At 41.1% G+C, this 20881-nt stretch overlaps 1 protein-coding gene and 1 long non-coding RNA gene across 2 annotated transcripts in view; both read right to left on the bottom strand.

Moving 5' to 3' along the window:
• The window catches only part of ACTN2 (actinin alpha 2), a 69238-nt gene extending 64889 nt beyond the window's left edge, over positions 1-4349 (bottom strand). The window contains exon 1 of the mRNA XM_040060285.2: positions 3946-4349. Within this exon, the coding sequence (XP_039916219.1) occupies positions 3946-4080 (135 nt within the window). The 5' untranslated portion in view covers positions 4081-4349. The remainder of the gene's footprint in view (positions 1-3945) is intronic.
• Positions 4350-4488: 139 nt separating this feature from the next.
• Positions 4489-19043, bottom strand: LOC120751024 (uncharacterized). Its single transcript, XR_005700242.2, has 4 exons — positions 18928-19043; positions 17174-17272; positions 16528-16611; positions 4489-5100 (listed from the first exon to the last, which is right to left on the bottom strand). It is a non-coding gene; the product is annotated as an uncharacterized LOC120751024 (long non-coding RNA).
• Between the last annotated feature and the right edge of the window lie 1838 nt (positions 19044-20881).

Here is a 20881-nt window from a genome sequence, read left to right as displayed (position 1 = left end):
CCTCATTCATCCACAACTTTCAGTGCCATCAAGAAGATTTGCATCAATATCAAGGTAAAAAAATATTTTAAATCTTCTTGTTTATTTTATACCAATATAAAAAACCCATCCAAATGGTCATCATTTTCATTGACATCTACATTAAAACCCTTCTGCATTACAAAGCAGTGGTACCAGGGCTACATAGCAACCTAGAATAAGATCATTTATCTATAACAATGTCAGTAAGGCAAGGAACATGTTCCCAGTTCTTCCCTTGTGTGTGTTAGGGCAATAGTGTCAGATATGTCTTAATGACTGCAGAAGGCACATGTTAAATATGTGAGCTCCGTTTAATGCCTTACAATACAATACAATACAACTGTCCTGAAAAAGGAACCACAATTGTTTCGCTACCTTCCTTGGAAATCTAATCCTTGGAAAAATAACAAGCCACATTTCACGTCAAAGTTTTTTAAAAGCACACTTGCTTTTATAATTACTTACAGCAAAAGATGCAAATAGGCAAAAGTGCTGTTCAACACGTGGCTCACCAAGCAGTGTTGGCAGATCAAAAACATTGCTAAAAAACTGCATGTGCATTTCAAGTAGCATTGCTGTGCTTGGTTTCCTAAGCTAAGGGACACCGCACTTCCTTATGATCCTTTTAGTTCCATTGAGATACAGGTAGTGAAAACGAAAAGGTTTGTGGAGTCTGTTGAACTTTTCTTGAAAACTTAAGATATAAATTTATTATGACGAAAAGAGAAATTATGTTTTAAGTCTTCCATTGTAAGCTAGTGCAATTTCCACTTCCACTCCAGTCCACCAGGGTAGGGACTGAAAGACAGCTGACCTCTAGTCTGACAGACCACAGAACAAATCACTTCTACCAGTTCTTACAAATACCACTGCTGTCTTCTTTCTAGCAGTGAGAAAATTGAGGTCAGAGGTGAGCTGACCTTGTCTGGGGTTACAGAGCAGAATGAAGAAAATAATCCTGCCCTCTCTGGCCAGGCTTTCTAATTTGCAATACTTTTTTTTACTTCTGTGTTGTACTGAAGAAACAAGGGGCCACTTGCATAGCTTCTTCAGCTGCTGCTTTAGCGCATGTGGGCAGTGGAAGTGTAGTGGTCAAGGAGCAGACTTCAGAAGTCTCCCATCTCATGGTACACATCTATACATTCAAAAGACACAAAGGCCATGGTTTTCTAATTAATTTCTACTGTAGACAGCATGTCCATGCAAAATTTGTATTTTGCTTTCTTTACAGTCTCTGTCTGAAGTGCCCAACCACATTTAAGTTTTTGCCAAGAGCGTCTAATGCAGAAATGGTCAAATGGTTGCATTTTCTTGATACCCTGGGTTGACACAGGCTAAATGTTACCTCAACTAAGTCATTTTAATTGTTGTTCACATTCAGAGAGACAGGGCTAAACTACAACTCAGCTTCCTTTCCTATAGCATTCTTCATATATTTTTGGACATCTGCGACCACCAAGGAGCCTGGATTACAGCAGACCATAATACTCCACGAACCATGGGTTATAATTAGGCGTCACCTCCATTGTAATCCTATGGACGTCATCATGTGTTACCAGCATCTGTTGACAGATTTCATACCAGGCATATCACTGAAATGGCAAGTCTGGAGAGGGAAGCCCACAATAGAAACAATGGCATTTATTTCTGGTTTGTTCCAAGACTGCCTAATAGAAAATATATGCTGCCAACTGCCAGGGCTCCACCAAGATCACTTCTGAATATTGTATTACCAGTTAGAACAAAGAGCTGTGCCCATGTACTTGCAGTCTTCTCCTAATGAATAAGGAAACTCAGAGAGCGCTTTCTGCAACTGTCTTAGCAAAAATTAGGAAAAGATAGAAGCCTTGACATTCTACAAAGTTTAGCGGGCCCTTTATCATGCAAGTCCATACTTTTCATGTAATAATAAATTCAGATTTCTTTCCAAGATGAGGAATAAGGATCCCCTCTTGTAAATTTTATTTGAATATGGTATCACATTAATATTAAACCTAAACCCTGGGAACTGGCAACATTAAGTAGCAAAACCACACTCTCTACCCTGTGGAAACAAAGCAGAGTCTGCTTTAATTTGACAGTGCGGAAATCTGACTTTCTGCTGAAGTACTGCCTGTTCAGAGGAACGGAAACATAAAATTTTCAATTCAAATTTTCATGCAGTATAATTGCTCCTCACTTTCCTGTAAAAATGAAGAGACTTGTTGTAAGCATAAGAATGTCTACCTAATCCAAATTATCTTTACTTTTTAACATTTATCTGGATTGAAGGAAAACTGCTTTAGAGTGCATGAGTATCTAGTAACCTGTCCATCCGCTTTTGAAAACAGCCTTCTCTGAAATACTGGACAATTGAATCCTAATCAGATGCAACACAACTTCTTACAGCTAAGCAGTTTCATATCACTAAAGCTCTTCAGCACTAGGATAATTTTCATTCTCATTATAAAACATGGAAGTATAGTTCACCATCTGAAGAGTGCCAAATTAAAATAAATGCCACTGTTGGTGAGTACAACTTAATTATTTGTTAGGAGTTGCAGCAGCTGGTAGATCAAGAAAAGAGAACTTCAACTTAGAACAGAACTTCTCCCCTCTATCCTCACACAGCAGGATCTGAACAGCTACAATGTAAGAAAATGAACAAAACCAGCTAAAAATAACAGAAGGAGGGAGGCTACAAGGTAAATCTGAGAGGAAATATTGCTTCTACAAATTTTAATGGAAAAGCAAACCCACTGGCCCCACCTATTCTAACAGCTCTTACTTTTATAATTATACTTTTAAAGTATAGCTTTTATAGAAGCTGTAACAGTAGGACAGACTGCCATAAGATCTAAACTGGCACCTTCTACTTAAGCTATCTATGCAAAATGCACATTCAACCTTATTGTCCAGAGCACTGTCTCTCACTCCCTCCCTTTTTTTCATTCTGGTAACCAGCAGATAACCTTTTAATCCCAGATCTGTCACCTGTGACTTCAACATCACCTTTTAAATTAGGAAGCAATAAATCCTTTGCATTATTTCATCTTTCTTGGAAATACGGAAATATCACTACTTAAAACTTAATGTTATGAAATTTGGTATTGCAAATATCTGTAAAGTACCAAAGCATTGACATGACTGCTGCTGGGATCATAATTTCTGCCTATGTTCAGAAAAAGAACATGGGCAGTTCTTGGTGGCACAATAGTTTTCTTACGCCTACAAGGCAAGGAGCATTTCTTCCAAAACTGTGTATTCCGAGGAGTTTAGACATGAGGTTTCTTTCCCAGACAGTGAACCGGCATATAGGAACATAATCATGACATATGGTTTTCCAAATATAGCCTGGATATATTTCTAGGCAATATTTTCCTTGTCAGGTCATTCAGTTAGAATGGAGATAAATAATAAATTCTAATAAAAGCTGACTTGCAAGACTGCAATTTCAAAAGTGACTTCTCAGTCTGCTCTCAGAAATATTGCAAACTTTTTTGTACACTAATTTTGAACCATCTCATTCATCTCTGTTTATAATTGCAATTTACTCTTTTTGAAAATCAATTAGGCACACACATCAATTCAGAGTCTGCTTTCCAAAAGAAAGACCCAGGAAGCAAAGTTAAAAGTTACTGAAATACTTAAAAATAAATCTAGATGTACAGACAGAATATTTAGAGTGCAAAATAAAAATAAATGTCTGGCTCCCATAAATTATTTTCATCTGACATAGGTTTCACTTAAGAATCCAAAAAGTGAATGCTTTATCCTAAAAATATGGCATAGCTACAATACATTATATAAATGGCTCATACAACGTAAAATATATTTTATTAGCACCTCTTGCTGTACAACCCCGACAATTCCAGACACTGCGTGGCAGTAAGACAGGGCATCATCCCACACAGAAGCACAGACAGATACACATTATTTCCAGACCTTCCTTTGCTGTTTCTCCCATGCTGGGTCCAGGAGCAGGTCCCTGTCCCATTCTTCTTCTTGGGTCATGTACTCATCTTCTTCATAGTTGTAGGTGTACTGCATGTTTGTTTCTATCTGATTCACGCTGTTCATGGTACCCGGGGATCAGCTTCAGCTGCTGCGGCTTCTACTACGATTTAAGTTTAGTTTACGCGCTGAGAGGTCGTAGGTAGCAGTGTCTTTTTTCCTTCCTTTTTTTTTTTCTTTTTTTTTTTTCCTTTTTCCAAGGGGACAGGGAATGAATATTGACTAATCTTGCCGAGAGCAGAGGCTGAAACTGCCAGGTAGGCGCTGACCTGCGGTGACCTTCCTTCCCTGTGTCCCTGTGCCCGCTGCCGGTCCCTGCTGCTGACCCTGCGGAGGAGCCCGGGCCGGCTCCTCGCCGCCGCTTATTATCCCCGCCGGGCCGTCACGTGGCGCTCGGCACCGGGCGGGCAGCGCCGCCGGGGCAGCGCGGGGACGCAGGGCTCAGCCTCACGCCTGCCCGCCCTGCCCAGCGCCGACAGACCTGCGCTTTGTTCGGGGTCTTTTCTCCCTCGCTGACGTGTGTCGCGGCTCCCCGAGACCCGCCACCCATCTGCTAAGGCAGTTCGATACTGCTTAGCCGTAGCCTGAGGGCCGTGTCCCGCCTTGAGCCACTTGGCACTCTGGGATCAAGGACTACACGAGACAACCCAGCAAAGGCACCCAAGTGATGAAACGTTTTCCCGTGGAAATAGGTCTGGAGTTAACCAGACAGCATGGAAGCACAACTTTACAAAGCAACACATGTCTTTTTGTCCAGGAAACACGCTCACTAAATCCAAAAGCAGTCACCAAGAAGCACAGACAAAGCTCTGTGGAACCAGGAACTTTCCAAGCGTGTGGCAGGAACCATTTGCCCGTGCTTTCCGCGGGGCGAACTCAAAGGATAGCGCTGACATCAAGCAACCTGACAAGCATGTCCGGTATCTCCCGCGCCCGGTCATCTCAGTTGCTTTGGCAACAATGTTTCTTCTGGGAATTGGCAAGTTTGCGACCTCCTTCCTGGAGCTTGTCATTAATGCCTGCACCTATCATCAGCCAAGGTCATCTTCTCCGGTACTGTCCACAGTGGATATGACACGAACCTCACTTTGAAAATCAAAAGCTGAGCTTTATGAAGCCGTAAATAACAAAATCAGGTGTAAGGGAAAACTGTGCCCGTTAAAGGCTCAGTAGGTCTCTAAACCAATGAGAATGAATAATTTACACCTAGACAGCAAATGCCCTCCATTTCACATTGCTAACTAAAGCTCTGTTTTAAGTTACCTTCTATCCCTTAACTCCAAGCAATGCAGAAGAACATGCACACATGCACAGAAAATACCTACTCCTCAGCTCAAAAAAAAAAAACTTCATAAATGCAGCACTAAGGTTGCAAATTGGAATTCAGAAGAGACTTGCAACAATTCCCGCAATAACAGCAAGCTGAACTTCTGAAGACTGATGTACGTGCTGTGAGATAGACAATCTAAAAATGAAATTCCAAATCTAAGCAGCCAGACAGAACCACATGCTTTTCACCTGCTCAGAGCAAATACTCTCAAGGTTGCTACACTTCTATCTACAGAACAAAGCCAATGCTATGCTTAGACTTTTTGACTCAAATGCAGAGCAGCATTGTCTTCGGATACTCTGAGACAATATCAAATAGCAATTACAAAACAACATAATTCATGCATGTACACATTATATGTATGCTGGTTTAACTTGTGTGGTTTATTTTTATAGCTTGGTAGTCACCTTTGGTTTTCAATACAAGTCTAATTGCAATCACTTAAATGATAATTCAGGTCTTCAAAGTCAGTAAAACCATTTCTTCTTATTCCCTGTATAGAGCACAGGAGAAGTTTCTAAAGGAAAAGCAGGAAGAAGTCAGAGGAGCCCTAGAAGTACACACATAAATTGTAATGCTGTGACCCAGAGCTGCCCCCTATGCAAAGAGCTCTCCTGCCCTGATGAAACCTGTGACCTTCCATGCACTCCCACATTAGAGGGGAGCCATTACACCCAGCTTTGTGCCTTTCCTTGGCACTGCCCTGTCTGGGGATCTACATGGATGGAAATGGTTTTGCACCGGTCCCCACTGCGCAGTACAGGTGGGTGAGCCGCACGGGTACTGAGGGCTTCATACAGGGAGCTTTTAGCTACAACACACATTTTATTTGTTGGTCCTCACCCTCTAATACGGGCCAGGATGCCCACCTCAGGCATGAAATAAAAACTGAGGCGCTTTGGCAAAGAATTTCTTTGACAAAGACTATCCGATCACACTGTGGATTAGGACTGCAATCAGACCCACGTCTTTCTAGAAATCAAAGGACATTCTACCCAAATTTTCTAGAATTCTTAAAGAAGGTTAAGTCTTTCATAAAATAACTGGATTTTCTCAAAATACTGCTAGCCACTGCTGCAAAGGTACCATTCATTTTTCCATGTTTACTTGGTAGATAGGTAAATACTACTTGATAACAAAGCAAATTTTTAAAAAAAAAGTCTTCATTGTTCCTAGGAACCAATAGTCAGAATCATAGAACCTCTCAGCTAGTCTGAGAGATTAAAAAAAAATTAAGTGTTCCAAGATCCACTTTGGCTGGTTTATATTAGTCCATTGTGGATCAAAAAAAATTTTTTCATTCTGAATTTTTTTTTTTCTTCATTGGCTTCAACATTGCCAGTGTGCATTTTGGGAGCATTGGGCTTTTTACCTATGAAACCCGAAGCTAAATGGAATAGCCCTATTAAAAATAATAATAATAAAAAAAAATCTTGCCAATCTTGATGGAATCTGACCCGCTTTAGGTTCTCTAACTAACTGCTTACTGCCTCTTAATCAGACAGCCTGAGCAGGCAGGGGAGATATTTATAGATGGAGCTTTAGGAGGAGTATCTGGTATTTTGTTTACTACTTTAATTTAATTTTATAAACTAACTGTGTGGATGGTAATGAGAAGCATATGAATGGAGGTCCGTAGTGGAAAGGGAGCTGCCTCTTTCAGCTCAACAAGAGAATAGGAAAGCTGTGCCTAGCACCGGAGTATGAATAAAGCAGTTTGCTTCACCAAGCTTCTTCCCACATCAGGGGTAGTTTAGGACTATTCCCAAGTGAAGCTGGCAGAGTTACATGAACTATGTGGAGAAAGAAAATAAAACCAAAAGAGAAATAAGCAACCTGAGCAGAAAAGAAAGGGCAAAAGTCTCAAAGAGAGAAAAAGGAAAAAACACAATGAACCATATGAATAAGGAATTTTAAGCTGACATGGCATGAGAGTCAGCAAGTCTATTTAAGGTAGAAATTACATAGGTTGCTTACAATGGGGCAAGACAAAACAATACTCATGACTGCCAAACAGATTAGAAAAAAATAAGGTGGCAAGGGGAGATGAGGAGTAGAGATGGTAGAGATGAAATGTCGACTACTTTTATTTGGCAAAAGATGTGCAGTTGTAGTTCATGCTAACATATCCACGAGTAAGGGCCTAGCCAGGAGAATGGTGCCTTGAACCCAGGAGAACACTGTGGCACCCAGCCACCACTTCCCATGCATGAGGAGCACCAAAAGGCCAGATCTTTCCTAGCAGCAGCACCAGGTCTGCAAGTTCACACAAGTGAGTACCACCCAAGTGAAAGCTTTCTGGAATGCTTTGCATGAAGCTCCCTGAGAATCAAAGGGCTTTTCTACCTAAAGGACATTAATCTTTATCATTCTTCTTAATGAAATTGAAGCTTTTCACAGAGTTTATATTTAACATTCATTTACTTGTCAAAAGACATCATATTATTCTTTCAAGAACTCTGTCCTTTGCATTTTTACTCGTTTTCAGATTTTCAATTCTTCAACATGTTTCTTATGGTTCCCACTCACAAATTGTAGAATAAACCGACAACTTTTAATAAAACTTTAAAAATGCTGAACACTGCAACAGTGTTTCATCAGATCATTCTTCTATTTGAATTTAATGAGATCTAGAATAAGAAATGAGCCAGATTTCTCTACTTAAATAATTTCCTGTGAAACAATCAGCTGACATGGAAATGGTCACCGTTAGTTTTCAGCTGTAACACTTCTGCGTAGGAACACAACAGTTTGTATCTGCCAAAACTGTCTCAGAAAGGCCCCAGGAAGATAAAGAACCTTATGAGAGCTCAGTCAGTCATTGAGTCTTTAAATAATCATCTTGCCCTCATCAAAGCCTGTTTCTTCATTTCTTTTTTCAAGAAAGAAGTCAACAAAAGGTAAAAGAAAATAAATTCAAAGAGAATATTCTTTTGTGTAAACTGTTAATAGGAACTTAAAACAGAGATCAAAAAGCCCTTTTCTTTTCAAAGCATGCCATAACTGTTGCCTGTACATAAAATATATTTTTGCGTGTAGCAAATATCCACTGGTTTAAAATTTAACCAACAAAAACCTGATTTACAAAAACTATGATTTAGATTGGGCCAAAATGTAGGATTTTGTTAAAAATTATACATAAATTTCCTTAACAAAGCTAAGCAGAAAGGTAAGGTGTGTTATAAAATGTATTCATCAGTTAATAGAGATGTTTTGGGGTTTTATTTTTTGCAATACAATAAATATATCCTGCCTTCTTCGATGTAGGAAACACACTATATTGTAAGAAGAAAACCAAGGAATCAAATTCATTATGTAAATGTAGTATGAATAAACTTTAAACTCGCTTAATATTTCTGAAACCAATCCTTATGTAAAAAAAAACAGAAAGAAAGAACAGAGCCATACATCTGGAAACCAAAGCTCTGATTTAGCCCTCTCACATTTAGCACCAAGTGGCACAAACTTTGACTTTGAAAAATCTCCATGCTACTCATACATGGTGATATTAATGATACAGTAGCTAACGGCTTTTTTTTTTTTTTTTTTTTTTAAGTTTATTACTTCCAATGACAGGTTTGGAAATAAAAATTTAGAAAGAACAGAAAAAATTCATTTGTTGGCTTCATAGTAACAACTGTCATTGTCAGAAGATCCCAAAGTGTTTCATCAGCTATATATAGAGACAACTTACTCTGTCCCTGGAATTCAGCCATGGATGAAGTGTAGCAAGAAACATTTATGGGACCAACAAATACTACCAAAGCATAGCTTGGGCTGCAGGGGTATGGAGAAAATGCTGACTGCACTGACATCACTGGCTTTTGCAAACCCTTTGTGCGGAAGGAAAATCACGGGGCTGAGACATGGTGTGACCATGCCAGCTCAAGATGCCCTTATGTGACCTTGAGCAAGTCAATTCAAATCAAATTTTCCCAAAAATTGGAGTGTTAGCTTGTTAGACTACTCTTACTGAGAAACGAGCTTATGGTGCTGCACTCTGCCATCTCAGAAACCGTGTCAGCAATGCTTCCTTTGGTCCTAATGTCCACCTAGAAAAGAATTCTCAGGAGCAGAGGGTTCATCTGTCTAAGAGCCCTGAGGAATCTACACAATTATGATTACAGTGTGCTTTACCTGTCATACACCCTTCACCTCCGTGTTCACCTCTCCAGACTGTGTGTGGCCTGCACCCAAACATCCCTAGCATTATTCTAGGATGTCAAGCTTGCTCAGGGATTTAGGGTCTCTTATACCCTGGAGGCAGTGTTCCTACTGTTTGTAGGGCCATGCTTAGAGGCCTGCATCCTGCACAGCAGATGGCCCTGGTTCTCAGAGAGGGCTCCAGGCAGGTAGCAGCAGTAATCAATCAACATCTAGTGTCTGCGGCACCAGAGTCACTAGGCACTACTGTGATACATAATAGCAATCACAAACTGCAAGGCGAGTGCTGAAAGGGGTAACATAGCTGGGCAAACACTCTAGCGATGGCACCGCCAGGCATCGCTGCACAAGATCATACCTTTCATGAATGAGAAGAGCCCCCAGATTTAACATTCTGACACATTTCTATTCATAAGGAACTGTGACACCTAAAGTCCCTTATCCCTTGAGCTGGACTCCTGAGGGTGTCTTTTTGGTTTAATGGTTCTCATCAGGGTAGATGCAACTCAAAAAGACAGATTAGATCATGGACTAAATAATATCAGAATCTTTGATAGATGCTTTGCACAGATTAGAAGTAGGCAAAGGAAAAACTGAGAAAAGTAATATATTGTAATTTATGTAGCACACTGCAGTCAGTCTGCTGGCACACTGAAGCTGTGGAGCAACATGCAGCCAGCTACAACGCAGTACACACAGAAACAGGTGGGGAAACTACAAATAGGGCTGGCGTAAGAGCGGAAAAAATGGTGAGACAGATCCAGGATTTTAAAAATGGTTCAGTGATGAGAATGCAAGGGGCAGGACTAGGGGTATAGCATGGCCTGTTACAAACCTTTTGAAGAAACCTTCATGTGTTCCCAGAATCCTGCCTATGTTCCTATTTTATGCTGGCCTAGCCTTACCACACAGAGATACTGAGCAAGGAAGAAACTGCTTGACTAGGGCAATGTGAAAGCTGCAACTGATGATAAATTTGTACTTCATGAATATAACCGGTTCAAAAAAATCCCTTTGTAGGCCAGCCTGTGACCCTTAACTGGTTTAACTGAGACTGTCAACTAAAATGACACCACATCCTTCAGCAATAGTTTTGGTAACAAGAGAGGTGTGTCTGAGAGACAAGGAATGCAAAGACAATGTGCCTTTATTGATCTAGAAGCAAACACCATCAGTTAATTTAGAGTTTCCAGAAAACAATTATCTGAGGGGCACAGGTTTTAAATCACTGAGGTATGAGATAGAGATTATGGGCACAGGATATCAGCCACTGCTGTGCTCTAAACTCAGCATTTGTACACATTGACTGACCTTTGACAAGCTGCAGTCTCAATGCCCTCATTTCTCTTTCCAGATACACCAGTGTAATATCATTGACATCAGTGATACTTGAGTTACACAGTCAAGAAGGCAACCTGGCTGAACAAATTGCCAGTTTGTACAAATGCATATTATCTACTTATTATTCATTCCGCAGAAGTGAAACAAAGAATAATAAAAGCAGCAAATTCATCCTTGTGTACAGCAGTGTTGGGCACAACCTGTACTACTGCCAAACAGGGATAATATGTTCTTTATGTATAGCACAAGTTTTCCTTTTCCAGAACTGCTGTCCTTCCATGCTGTCCAACAAAGTTTCATTCTGACACTCAGCTGCGTTAAGAACCAGCACTGAGAAAATGCGCAAAGTCCCTGCCATGCCTGATGTGAAAACTGCAAGGCCTGAGTCTTCCAATTTCACTTCTAAAGACAATGGTTTCCTTCCAGCTATGATCTCTCTTGGCAACTTCAGACATAGTCTTATTCATATTCAGAAGAAATGAGTATTATTTTGCACACTTTCCAGTATTGGACTGCTCTTGGGATCTACCAGCAATAAGCTACTCATGGTGAAGGCTCTTAAGGCTCTTGTCTATTTTCAGTCCCTCTGAATGTGGACAAACCCTTTGTTTCTAACTAGCTCACCTCTCTCCCTGCCTAAGTTCAGTTAAGCATAAGCAAAGGAGGACAGGAGAACATTTAAATGTTTCTTCATTTTGAAACTAGTAAGTTTTTATGATAAAATGGCTAAAGGGCAGTCTAGATCTATGTGTTCCATAGTTAAACTTGGAATAGCTATAATCTTCCAGAATTTCACAGCTGAACCAAATTCAACATGTGTGGGGTTTGGGTTTGGTTTTTTTTTTTTCCTAAGCCAGAAGCTGTTCTAGGTAATTTTTCAGTTCATATGAACAGCTGCTGGAGGTGGAGTCAGCAACAAAGGTGAAAAAACCCCTACAGGCTGTAAGGCTCCACATGTATTTATACAAACTCCCACATTGATTTTTCAGTAGATACAACCTGAACACATCTTCCCCTCTAAAACCATTCTGCTGGAAGCTCATTTTGCAATTCTAATGCATGGACTCAAATATATTTTAGGGTGCTCTAGGGGAAATGATTTTGTCATGAATGTGCTTCTGGAACACAATGACACTTTTCCATTTGTTCCCCATAGTTGAGTGATCCCTCTTGTACCACTTTCATTGGTAACCTTGGCACACAGATGATCTATGGAAGATCAGACTGTTCAGGCCCTAAATTAGTAGGGCCTGATTTTTTACAGTGAAAGTACCAGTGGTGGGAGTCAGGAAAGTCACTGCACTTCCAATTGCAGGAGAGAATGTTTAAAACAATGCATGATGGAAATACCAAGAAAATTTAGGATTCTGCTGGGCCTAAAGGTTCAAACCATCAGGTTTAAAGGGGAAAAGTACAATGTGCCATTGTACTCTGTAAAGTGCACAAGGGAAAAAACAAATTCCATAACAGGATTCATTATCATAAAACTATTCACTGTATGAGGCAATGGAAGTATATACAGTTTGGAGCATGTGCCTCAGTTTTCTTTCTACTAATACTGTGAAGTATAAGGAAGTTTGTGAAAATCAAATATCAGATAAATTTGGAATACTTGAAGACAAGTACAAATACTGTGATGACCAGAGCGGAAAACCATCAATTATATATTTGGAAACATGCTCCAACTGAGTGCAACAGACATTCACTGAATAAAGAAGAAGAATCATAATGCTGTTGAGCTCTGCTCATGCAGTACACTGAACAAAGTAATATTTCTGGGAAAAAAGTTTGTGGCTATGCAAATAAAGTCTGCATTCTGACACATACAAAACAGCTTGTAAAACATAACTCTGGCATAGTCCACCATTAATTAAATTGTGATCTTGATTTTTTTTAAGATAACTGCAATACAACTAATTATAAATGGGTTCTGAATTGGAAGACAATTCATACACAATGTCAAGAAAAACACTAAAGGCTTGCAGTGCAGCCCAGCAGTTACATAATCCTTACAGCTTCTGCTCAAGAGATATCATCATATTTTGCATCTCAGATCTGTCTGCTGCAGTTCACAAACAAGTCATTAAATGTGTTCCAATGACACAGACTAGACACATTTTTTTGGATTAAATTAGTCATAAGTTGTTTAAAGTGTTTTGTTGCCCCCCTGCAAATTAAAATGAGCCACATACATCACCATGCTGTCAAGAATCAGCAGGCAATACAAACCAAAGGGATCACACTGTAAGTAAAGTGAGAAAGATTCTGAAGTGTAACCTCTCCCAAGCAGTACTTAAGAGTATCACAGCAGGAAGTGTTTTGCCACCAGGCTTATTTAAAAGAAATGTTTCAGCATCAGTGCCAGAAGCACCTAATTCCCTGTGCTCCACACTCCCCCTCACTACATTTGCAAGCCCAGGCTCCCTCCCTGGCCCTATACTAAGCGCCTGTCAAGCCTCCTGCAGAAATAGTACCCTCATCTCTGTGTATCCAAAGAATTGCCTCTGATGTCACAGGCTCTCTAAGTCTCTCTCAAGTAGTTTCTCTGCAGAGAACTCCCTCAAGTCCCCAAAATGGACAGTGCAGGCAGAGTGTCAGAGAGTATGAGATGCAGAGGAGAAACCATTGACATACACTTGTCAGTAAGAGCTGTTAGCAGTTATCTAGAACACTGCCAGTTGTCAAGACTACTTTATGCAAGGCTGCAAGGCACAGAGACAGCAGGGCCACTATTTTAAATCTGAAAACATGATGCCTCTAGTAATCAGCAAATCTGGAGATGGAGGCTTATTAGTAAAACTCAGATGCATACCCTCATCTAACACACTATTTCTTCTAATAACAGGTTTTTTTCCTCCCAAGAATCCCCACAATACATAAGAGAATGAACAGTTTCCAATACACAATGAAAGCAAATACAAAAGGCAAACATTTTTTTAAATGGCACTGAAATGCAGAGAAGAAATTGGGGGATTTTTGTGACTGCAGGTACTCTGTGTGACTCAGTATCATGAAAATGCACTTTTTGACCCTTCAATACTTTTAAAATATAACAATATTACTCATATATGTATGCATATACACATACACAAACATTAAAAGATGTTCTGGTTTTTGCAGTGTTTACACTGCCACTGTGCCAGGCATTACATGAACATGTAACTCATTCCTACACAAATTAATTACATAAAATAATTAAACTTTAGAACGTGAATAAACAAAATATGTAACTGAATATAACTGAACAGCAAAACCATCAGATTCTTTTCTGTGCTACTGAATGTGGATCAATCCTGTTTTCAGGAATTGTCGTACAAAGTTGTGAGCTCATTGTAGTTCAGTATTCACCAGCTACAGAAAAGGCCCATGGACTGGCATGACCGGGACAAATGAGGTAACGAAAGCAGCACAGACTTCAGTGGCCAGCCTGGGAAAAAGGCTGAAATTTGTATTTAGTGCATCCAGATAGGAACAACACTATTTCTTCTTCAGGGAAAGAGATGTGATTCATCTTAACATTTTTTAAAAAGACCCAGAAAGTGGCTGGCTGACAAGCAAATAGAGGTTTGAACAGCTACAGGTCAGGAATAGTGAGTGAGATCTGCTGCTGTTCCAACACCTGTCAATTGCTTGATTAACAGGCAACTGAAGGAGGTGATAGCAAGACTGTACACTGCAGTAAGAAAAGTGTGTTAAGCATGTTCCCTATCAATCACTTCTTTCTCCTTCCCATCCTTCAGTTTATTGTCTCTTTTCCTGTTTACAGCCCTGCTATGAATGATGAGATACGTCTGAAACATAACACTTTCCTTATTGTTCATTACACCCAGGTCCCCAATGGCCACATTGCTACAGTTCAATTACCAAGTTCTCCCAATGCGTTAAACAATGTGACTCACAACTACCACACAGCAGATCTATGACACCTACTCTCACAGTAGATTGTCTGGCACAGGTACCTTTTCATAATAATAAACAGTTAATTTATACACCCAGTACTGTATTCCCCAGGCTAAGAAACACCAAAGCATGACAAAGGACAATACATTCACAGCAATCATGAGAGACATTTTCCTACTTTTCATTTCAACTATTATGCAATCTCTATAATCCAACTTTCCAGCTGACTTTTTACACAAACAAAAAAGTCACAATTCATCAAGCAGCTCAGCACTGAAAGGACAGCTTTCTTCTTCCATTATTTACCTTCTCTATTTGCCTTCCTTACTCTCCCTGATGCTCCTAAGATAAACTAGACTACCTCAAATGGACACAAATGGATTTATAGAGATGACTATTGCCTATGCTTTTCAAGACGATGCTTTCTCTGCATGTGTCTAGCTGAAGCTAGTTTGCTTATTTTGGGTTTATTTCTCCTCATGTGGAATATATATTTAAAAGCTTCCTTTACAGCAATTTTGATTCAAAAGCCTTTAGTCTATGTTACCATATCAGAAAGCCTTTAATACAGTAAAAATCCCAAAAGAGCTTTCCACCACCCCATCTAAAGGTTTTCTATTTATTAATAGATCTGGAATGCAGCTAAACATGAGACTTTATGGCTGGGAGAAGCTACAATAGATTTTCAAGGAAATCCAGGAAAACATGACACTGCCTCCCACAGTGGTCAGTAAGTCAATGATGTGCTGGATGCACTGCCTAGCAAGGAAAATTCTTCTAGCTCTTCAGTTCAGCTCAAGAATTATTCTCTCTTCAGACCTGATGCAGCAGTGAGAACTGCAATTCTCTGTAACCTCAACCACCACTGAGTGGTGATGGTTGACAAAAAACTCCACATGACCAAGCAATGTGTGCTCACAGCCCAAAACGCCAAGTGAATCCCAGGCTGCATCCAAAGCAGCATGGCCAGCTGGGCAAGGAAGGGGATTCTGCCCCTCTACTCTGCACTTGTGAGACCCCCACCTGGAGCGCTGCATCCAGCTCTGCTGGTGCCAACATAAGAACATGGAACTGTTGGAGCGAGTCCAGAGGGGGCCACAAAGTAGTTAACAGGACTGGAGCACCTATTCTATGAAATAGGCCGAGAGAATTGGGGCTGTTCGGCCTGGAGAAGAGAAGGTTGTGTGAAGACCTAATAATAACTTTCCAGAATCTGAAGGAGGATACAGGGAAGCTGGAGAGGGACTCTTTGTCAAGAACTGTAGTGATAAGACACCGGTAATGGCTTCAGACTGAAATAGGGTAGGTTTATATTAGATGTTAGGAAGAAATCCTTTATTGGGAGGGTGCCGAGGCCCCAAAGAACTGGTAGATGCCTCAACCTTGACAGTGTTAAAGGCCAGGTTGGATGGGGCTCTGAGTAACCTGGTCTAGTGAAAGGTGTCCCTGCCCATGGTGGGGAGATTGGAACTAGATCATTTATAAGGCCCCTTCCAACTCAAACCATTCTGTGATTCTATGAATTATGCTTGATTGTGTCTGCCTCCAGTTACACCAGCTGCACACTCATACAGGTTCACTGACCTCATCAGAATTACTCCTGAGCTTCACTGACACAAGCGAAAAAAGATCAAGCCCTTATGGTTGAAAGCAGACAGGGAAAATAAATCTGAACTCCCTCATTTTAGATCTGTGCATTCCTATAGGACAAAAACAGCTCCCATCTCTTTGCTTCTCACTAAAGCTTAGCCAAGGGAATAATGGCCTCGAGGCCTTACCAATGTGTACACTGCAGAAAGGCACTGCCTCATCATTTCACTGGTGAAGGGTGACTGCTGCATTGTCACAGGGTACAGAAAGCACTGAAAATAGAGAAAAATACTTTAATGCAGCCTAAAGAACACAATAAAGCACCATTCTTCCTGACAATCACAGCAACTCTACAAATTCGGAGACCACAGGGGTATTCTCATAAATGATAATGTTCTAATAGAGAGCAGATATGTTTATGAATTAAGAACAAAGGACATGAACTAGCTCAGAGCAGCAGATTTAACTGCACAGTCCCCCAAACTCCAAAACTCTTCAGCATGCCTTCTAAGACCAACAGCAAAACACAATATATTCCTTGATAATGAGATTCCCTTGGGTGAACAAGATATTCAAGCCATTGCTCTGAAACACAGATTGGTTTACCGTTCAGTTAGCAGCCACATACCCACATTAAACACATGGATTTGTAAACACCTACTTTTGCTTAAAACATTAAAGGACTTCATACACTCTGAAAAAAGTGACAGACTTTGTATACCTTAGAAAGGTTTTACTATTACTTCATTATGCTGCAATCAGATTGTATTTTAGATGGCAGGGACTGTCACATTCCCCATTAGAAATGGCATGGGGAAATGTCAGGGAACATACCAAGATTATTAGCCAGTGATGGGAAGCACAGGGAAGGTGGATCTCTTCTATCTCCTTCAGAACTGTTCATCGTGGTGGCTCACTAGATTATAGAAAGTGCTGCAAGAAGGAAAAAAGAAGTAAATTAATTGATAAAAACTTGAAAATGCTTAAGAGCATTTAATACAAACACTGTAATGTGGTATGTAAACAATAAATTGCATAGGTAGCACTCAATCCCTTCCCATTCATTCTGACATACTGCAATTGAACACTACTGAACATTCCCTTTTTTTTCAATCAGAAGAGATTCCTTTTTCCTCTCTACATGAAATTGCTCCCACCTCTTGCTTACAAATGAAACCAAATCAGAAAGATGCATTCCAGGAATGCAGCTCAGAGGAGTTTGATCAAACAGAACAATATCTGGTCTGCATAAAAACTCTAAAATGAACAGTGTGGTGAGGGTTCCTCAGCACAACTTCATTCTACAAATCTCTTCCTGCTGGGTTGCTTTAATAACCAAGGGAGATGAAGCTCTGCTCAATGCACAGCTGGTGAGGTGAGTTGGGAGAAAAGGAATATAAAGACTACCTATATAAAGACATCCATTATATTTTCTCCATAAGTACCACAAACTTAGTGTGGTACTTTTACAAAAATAAAGTACATTAAAAATTTCATAGTGTTTGCTTTTCTCAATCAAACCTTTTCAAACACGCCAATGCTTACAAGTGAATAACTTACAGAAAATGCTTGAAACAGATCACCTTTTCCCAAATTAAAAATAAGCATATGACAACTTATATTCTAAGACCCTAAGAATTTTAACAGGCAATATATTCTTTCAAATGCAATTTAATAGTAACCATCAGCAGTGGTGATCTCAGCTGCAGTAGGGCTACAGCTGGAGAAGTTCACCTACAGAGACCATTTATGTGATGAGAAAATAAAGGGACTACTTGAAAGAGGTTTGGGTTTCAGTTCAAAAAACTGCCTCTTTGGAGTCCAGCATGGAGCAAATCTCCATGAGGCTCAGCTTCAACACTGGATAATTTCAATGCCAACTAAGCATATTTCCTTAATAGACTTCCTGAGCTAATATTTTTCCACAAAACACTTGTTAATAATCAAATCAAGAACAAATATTTTTCCCTCTGCAGAAGGTCCCTCTATTCCTCCAATTAACTTCCAAAGGAAATCCCAGCTTTACTCTGGAACCAAACAAGGATGGAACAGAAAGCACAAAGGCATAAAACTTCTATCTTGCAGCTCTCCATGGGGAAAAAGAGAGTGGGATAGGAGTACTGCAAAACCTGACCACATTCCAGCATTTACAGCTTCCAGTTTATCTTTCTGGCTAGAGTATTTGAATAATGAACCACATTGCTAAAAACAAACAAACAAAACAAACAAACAAGACTAGTTTTCTTGTTTCACAACCAAATTTCTGCCCCTTGCATATTTTCAAGATATTTTAATGTTTGGTACTTTTAGGCATGGAAACATGCATACTTCTGCAGGTTTTAACTTATGCTAAAAGTAAGGTCACATGAAAGTTTCATGAAAGAAAAGGATGCATAGAGGCCACAGGGAATGCGAAAAAGTGCAATAAAACTGGTCTTTTGGTTTGCACCATTCCCAGCCAGCTCCTTTGCTAGGTGATCAGAATCTCAAGTGTGAGAACCATCAGAAAAATAATATCAAATCCTGTTAAATCAGTTATATCCTCCAAACACTGACACTGTTATAACTGCAGTGGTAGCAACTCTTACCAGCTCAGGAACTGCTGCCATTACCCAGCAACTTATCCAGAACATACCATGTCAGAGGGAACATGGCACAGAGTTAATAGGCACTCTCTAACAAGGCACTGGTAAATATCATCAGGCACAGTCACACGTCCAGCTGCATTTCCTCCCTCTGCTGCCACACCTACGATGGATTAACTTTACCCAAGCAAAGAAAAATCAGAGAGGAATAACAAAATGTTGAAGTCAGGGGACACTCACAATGGATAAAATGAAGCATTTAAATAATTCTCTGCAATCCCAGGCTTTTATCAGCATTTTGTATTTCTACTGCATGTTAAATGATTGCCAAATACAGCTGCCTTACAAACAAATCTGTTATTTCTGTCTTAGCTATGAAGCTTCTCAACAATATATGGAAATAGTTTTACAGAACTGGTGCTGGAATTATTGTCTTTGGTGTCATTTTGTCCATCTGCTGACATCAGCTGGGATAAATTTTATTTCTTGATTTTTGTGCCAGGCTTTTCTTGGTTTGTCACAAGCAGTGTTCCCTTTATGGCTTTGTGCACCAACTTCCAGGTGAAGAACGCTGCAACCTTGAATGCAAACTGATTGGAGACATCACATCAGAATTTTATTTTTAATTTGAGGTTAACCAAATGTCATATCGGAGGCTCAGTGAAGCCAGGGAACTGCCACCCTTGAAGATACTCCAAACAAAACAGGGCAAAACTATGAGCAAAATGCTCTGAGCTGGCGCTACTCTGGAGCTGAATGAGATGGCTTTTAGAGGAGTCTTCCAGCCTACATCGTTCTGTGGTTCTGCAGCTGGGATCTAGCCCATACACATTACTGCAGCTTTCAACACCTTCTGCTCAAGGGACTCCTGCACTTTCCCTAACATCACTCACTCCAGATATGGAAAACTCCTAAGGTGGAACAACTCTAGTAGTTCTAGCTGTTCCATCTCTTCTCTGTGAAGAGGTGTCTGGTGGATCCCCGCTCCCAGCCCAGGCTGCTGTTGCCTCGCTGGGCTCAGCACAAAGCCAGCAGCAGCCCTGCCACAGACCCCTCGCTGCGGCGTCTCCACCGCCGCTGCCTTCACAGAAACCCTGGCTGGTGCCGGGACCGGTTGCCGCCCCAGTGCAGGCGGGCTGGGCCCTGCCCCACACCTGCACGATGCCTCCACAGGGACACTGCCCCCCGAGACACCTGCCTGGATGGGTGACACCATCCACAGCGGCCACAAGAGCTGCTTCCCTCACGGACACCCGCCACATGCCGGCACGGCCGCTCCGGGAGGTGGCACATACTCAGCTGGGTCACAGAACCACTTGGGCTCGGAAAGACCTCTAAGATCATTGTGTCCAACTACTAACCCGGCACTGCCAAGCCCACCACTAAACCGTGTCCCTAAATCCCACATCTACATGTCCTCTAACTCCCTCCGGGGGTGGCGACCCCATCACTTCCCTGGGCACTTCCCTTCAGTTCCAAAGGCTGACCACCACCCTTATGGTGAAATGGTGTTTCTTAATAACCAATCTAAACAAGCACAACCCGAGGCCATTTCCTCTAGTCGGGTCACTTGTTGCTTGGAGGAATTGTCCAACTCCCAGCTGGCTACGGTCTCCTTTCAGGAAGTTGTGGAGAAGGACGACATCGCCCTAAGCCTCCTTTCCTCCACGCTGAACACCTCCAGCTCCCTCAGCTGCTCCTCACAGGACTTGCGCTCCAGACCCTTCACCAGCTCTGTGGCCATTCTCTGGATTCGCTCCATCACCTCACTGTCCTTCTTGTACTGAAGGGCACAGAACCTGACACAGGATCTGACGATCCTTTCCCTGCTCCTTCTGGCCACGCTATTCCTGACACAGGCCAGGGCGCCAGGGCCCCCTGCACACGCTGCGGGCTCCGGTTCCGCGGCTCCGGCTCCGGCCCCTTTCCCGCCGGCCGCTGCCGGGGGCGGAGCGGG

The sequence above is a fragment of the Hirundo rustica genome, chromosome 3 (genome assembly GCF_015227805.2).
Source record: "Hirundo rustica isolate bHirRus1 chromosome 3, bHirRus1.pri.v3, whole genome shotgun sequence".
Classification (NCBI taxonomy): domain Eukaryota; kingdom Metazoa; phylum Chordata; class Aves; order Passeriformes; family Hirundinidae; genus Hirundo; species Hirundo rustica.
Note: the sequence above shows the minus strand (reverse complement) of the source record. Positions and strands in the feature narration are given on the sequence as shown.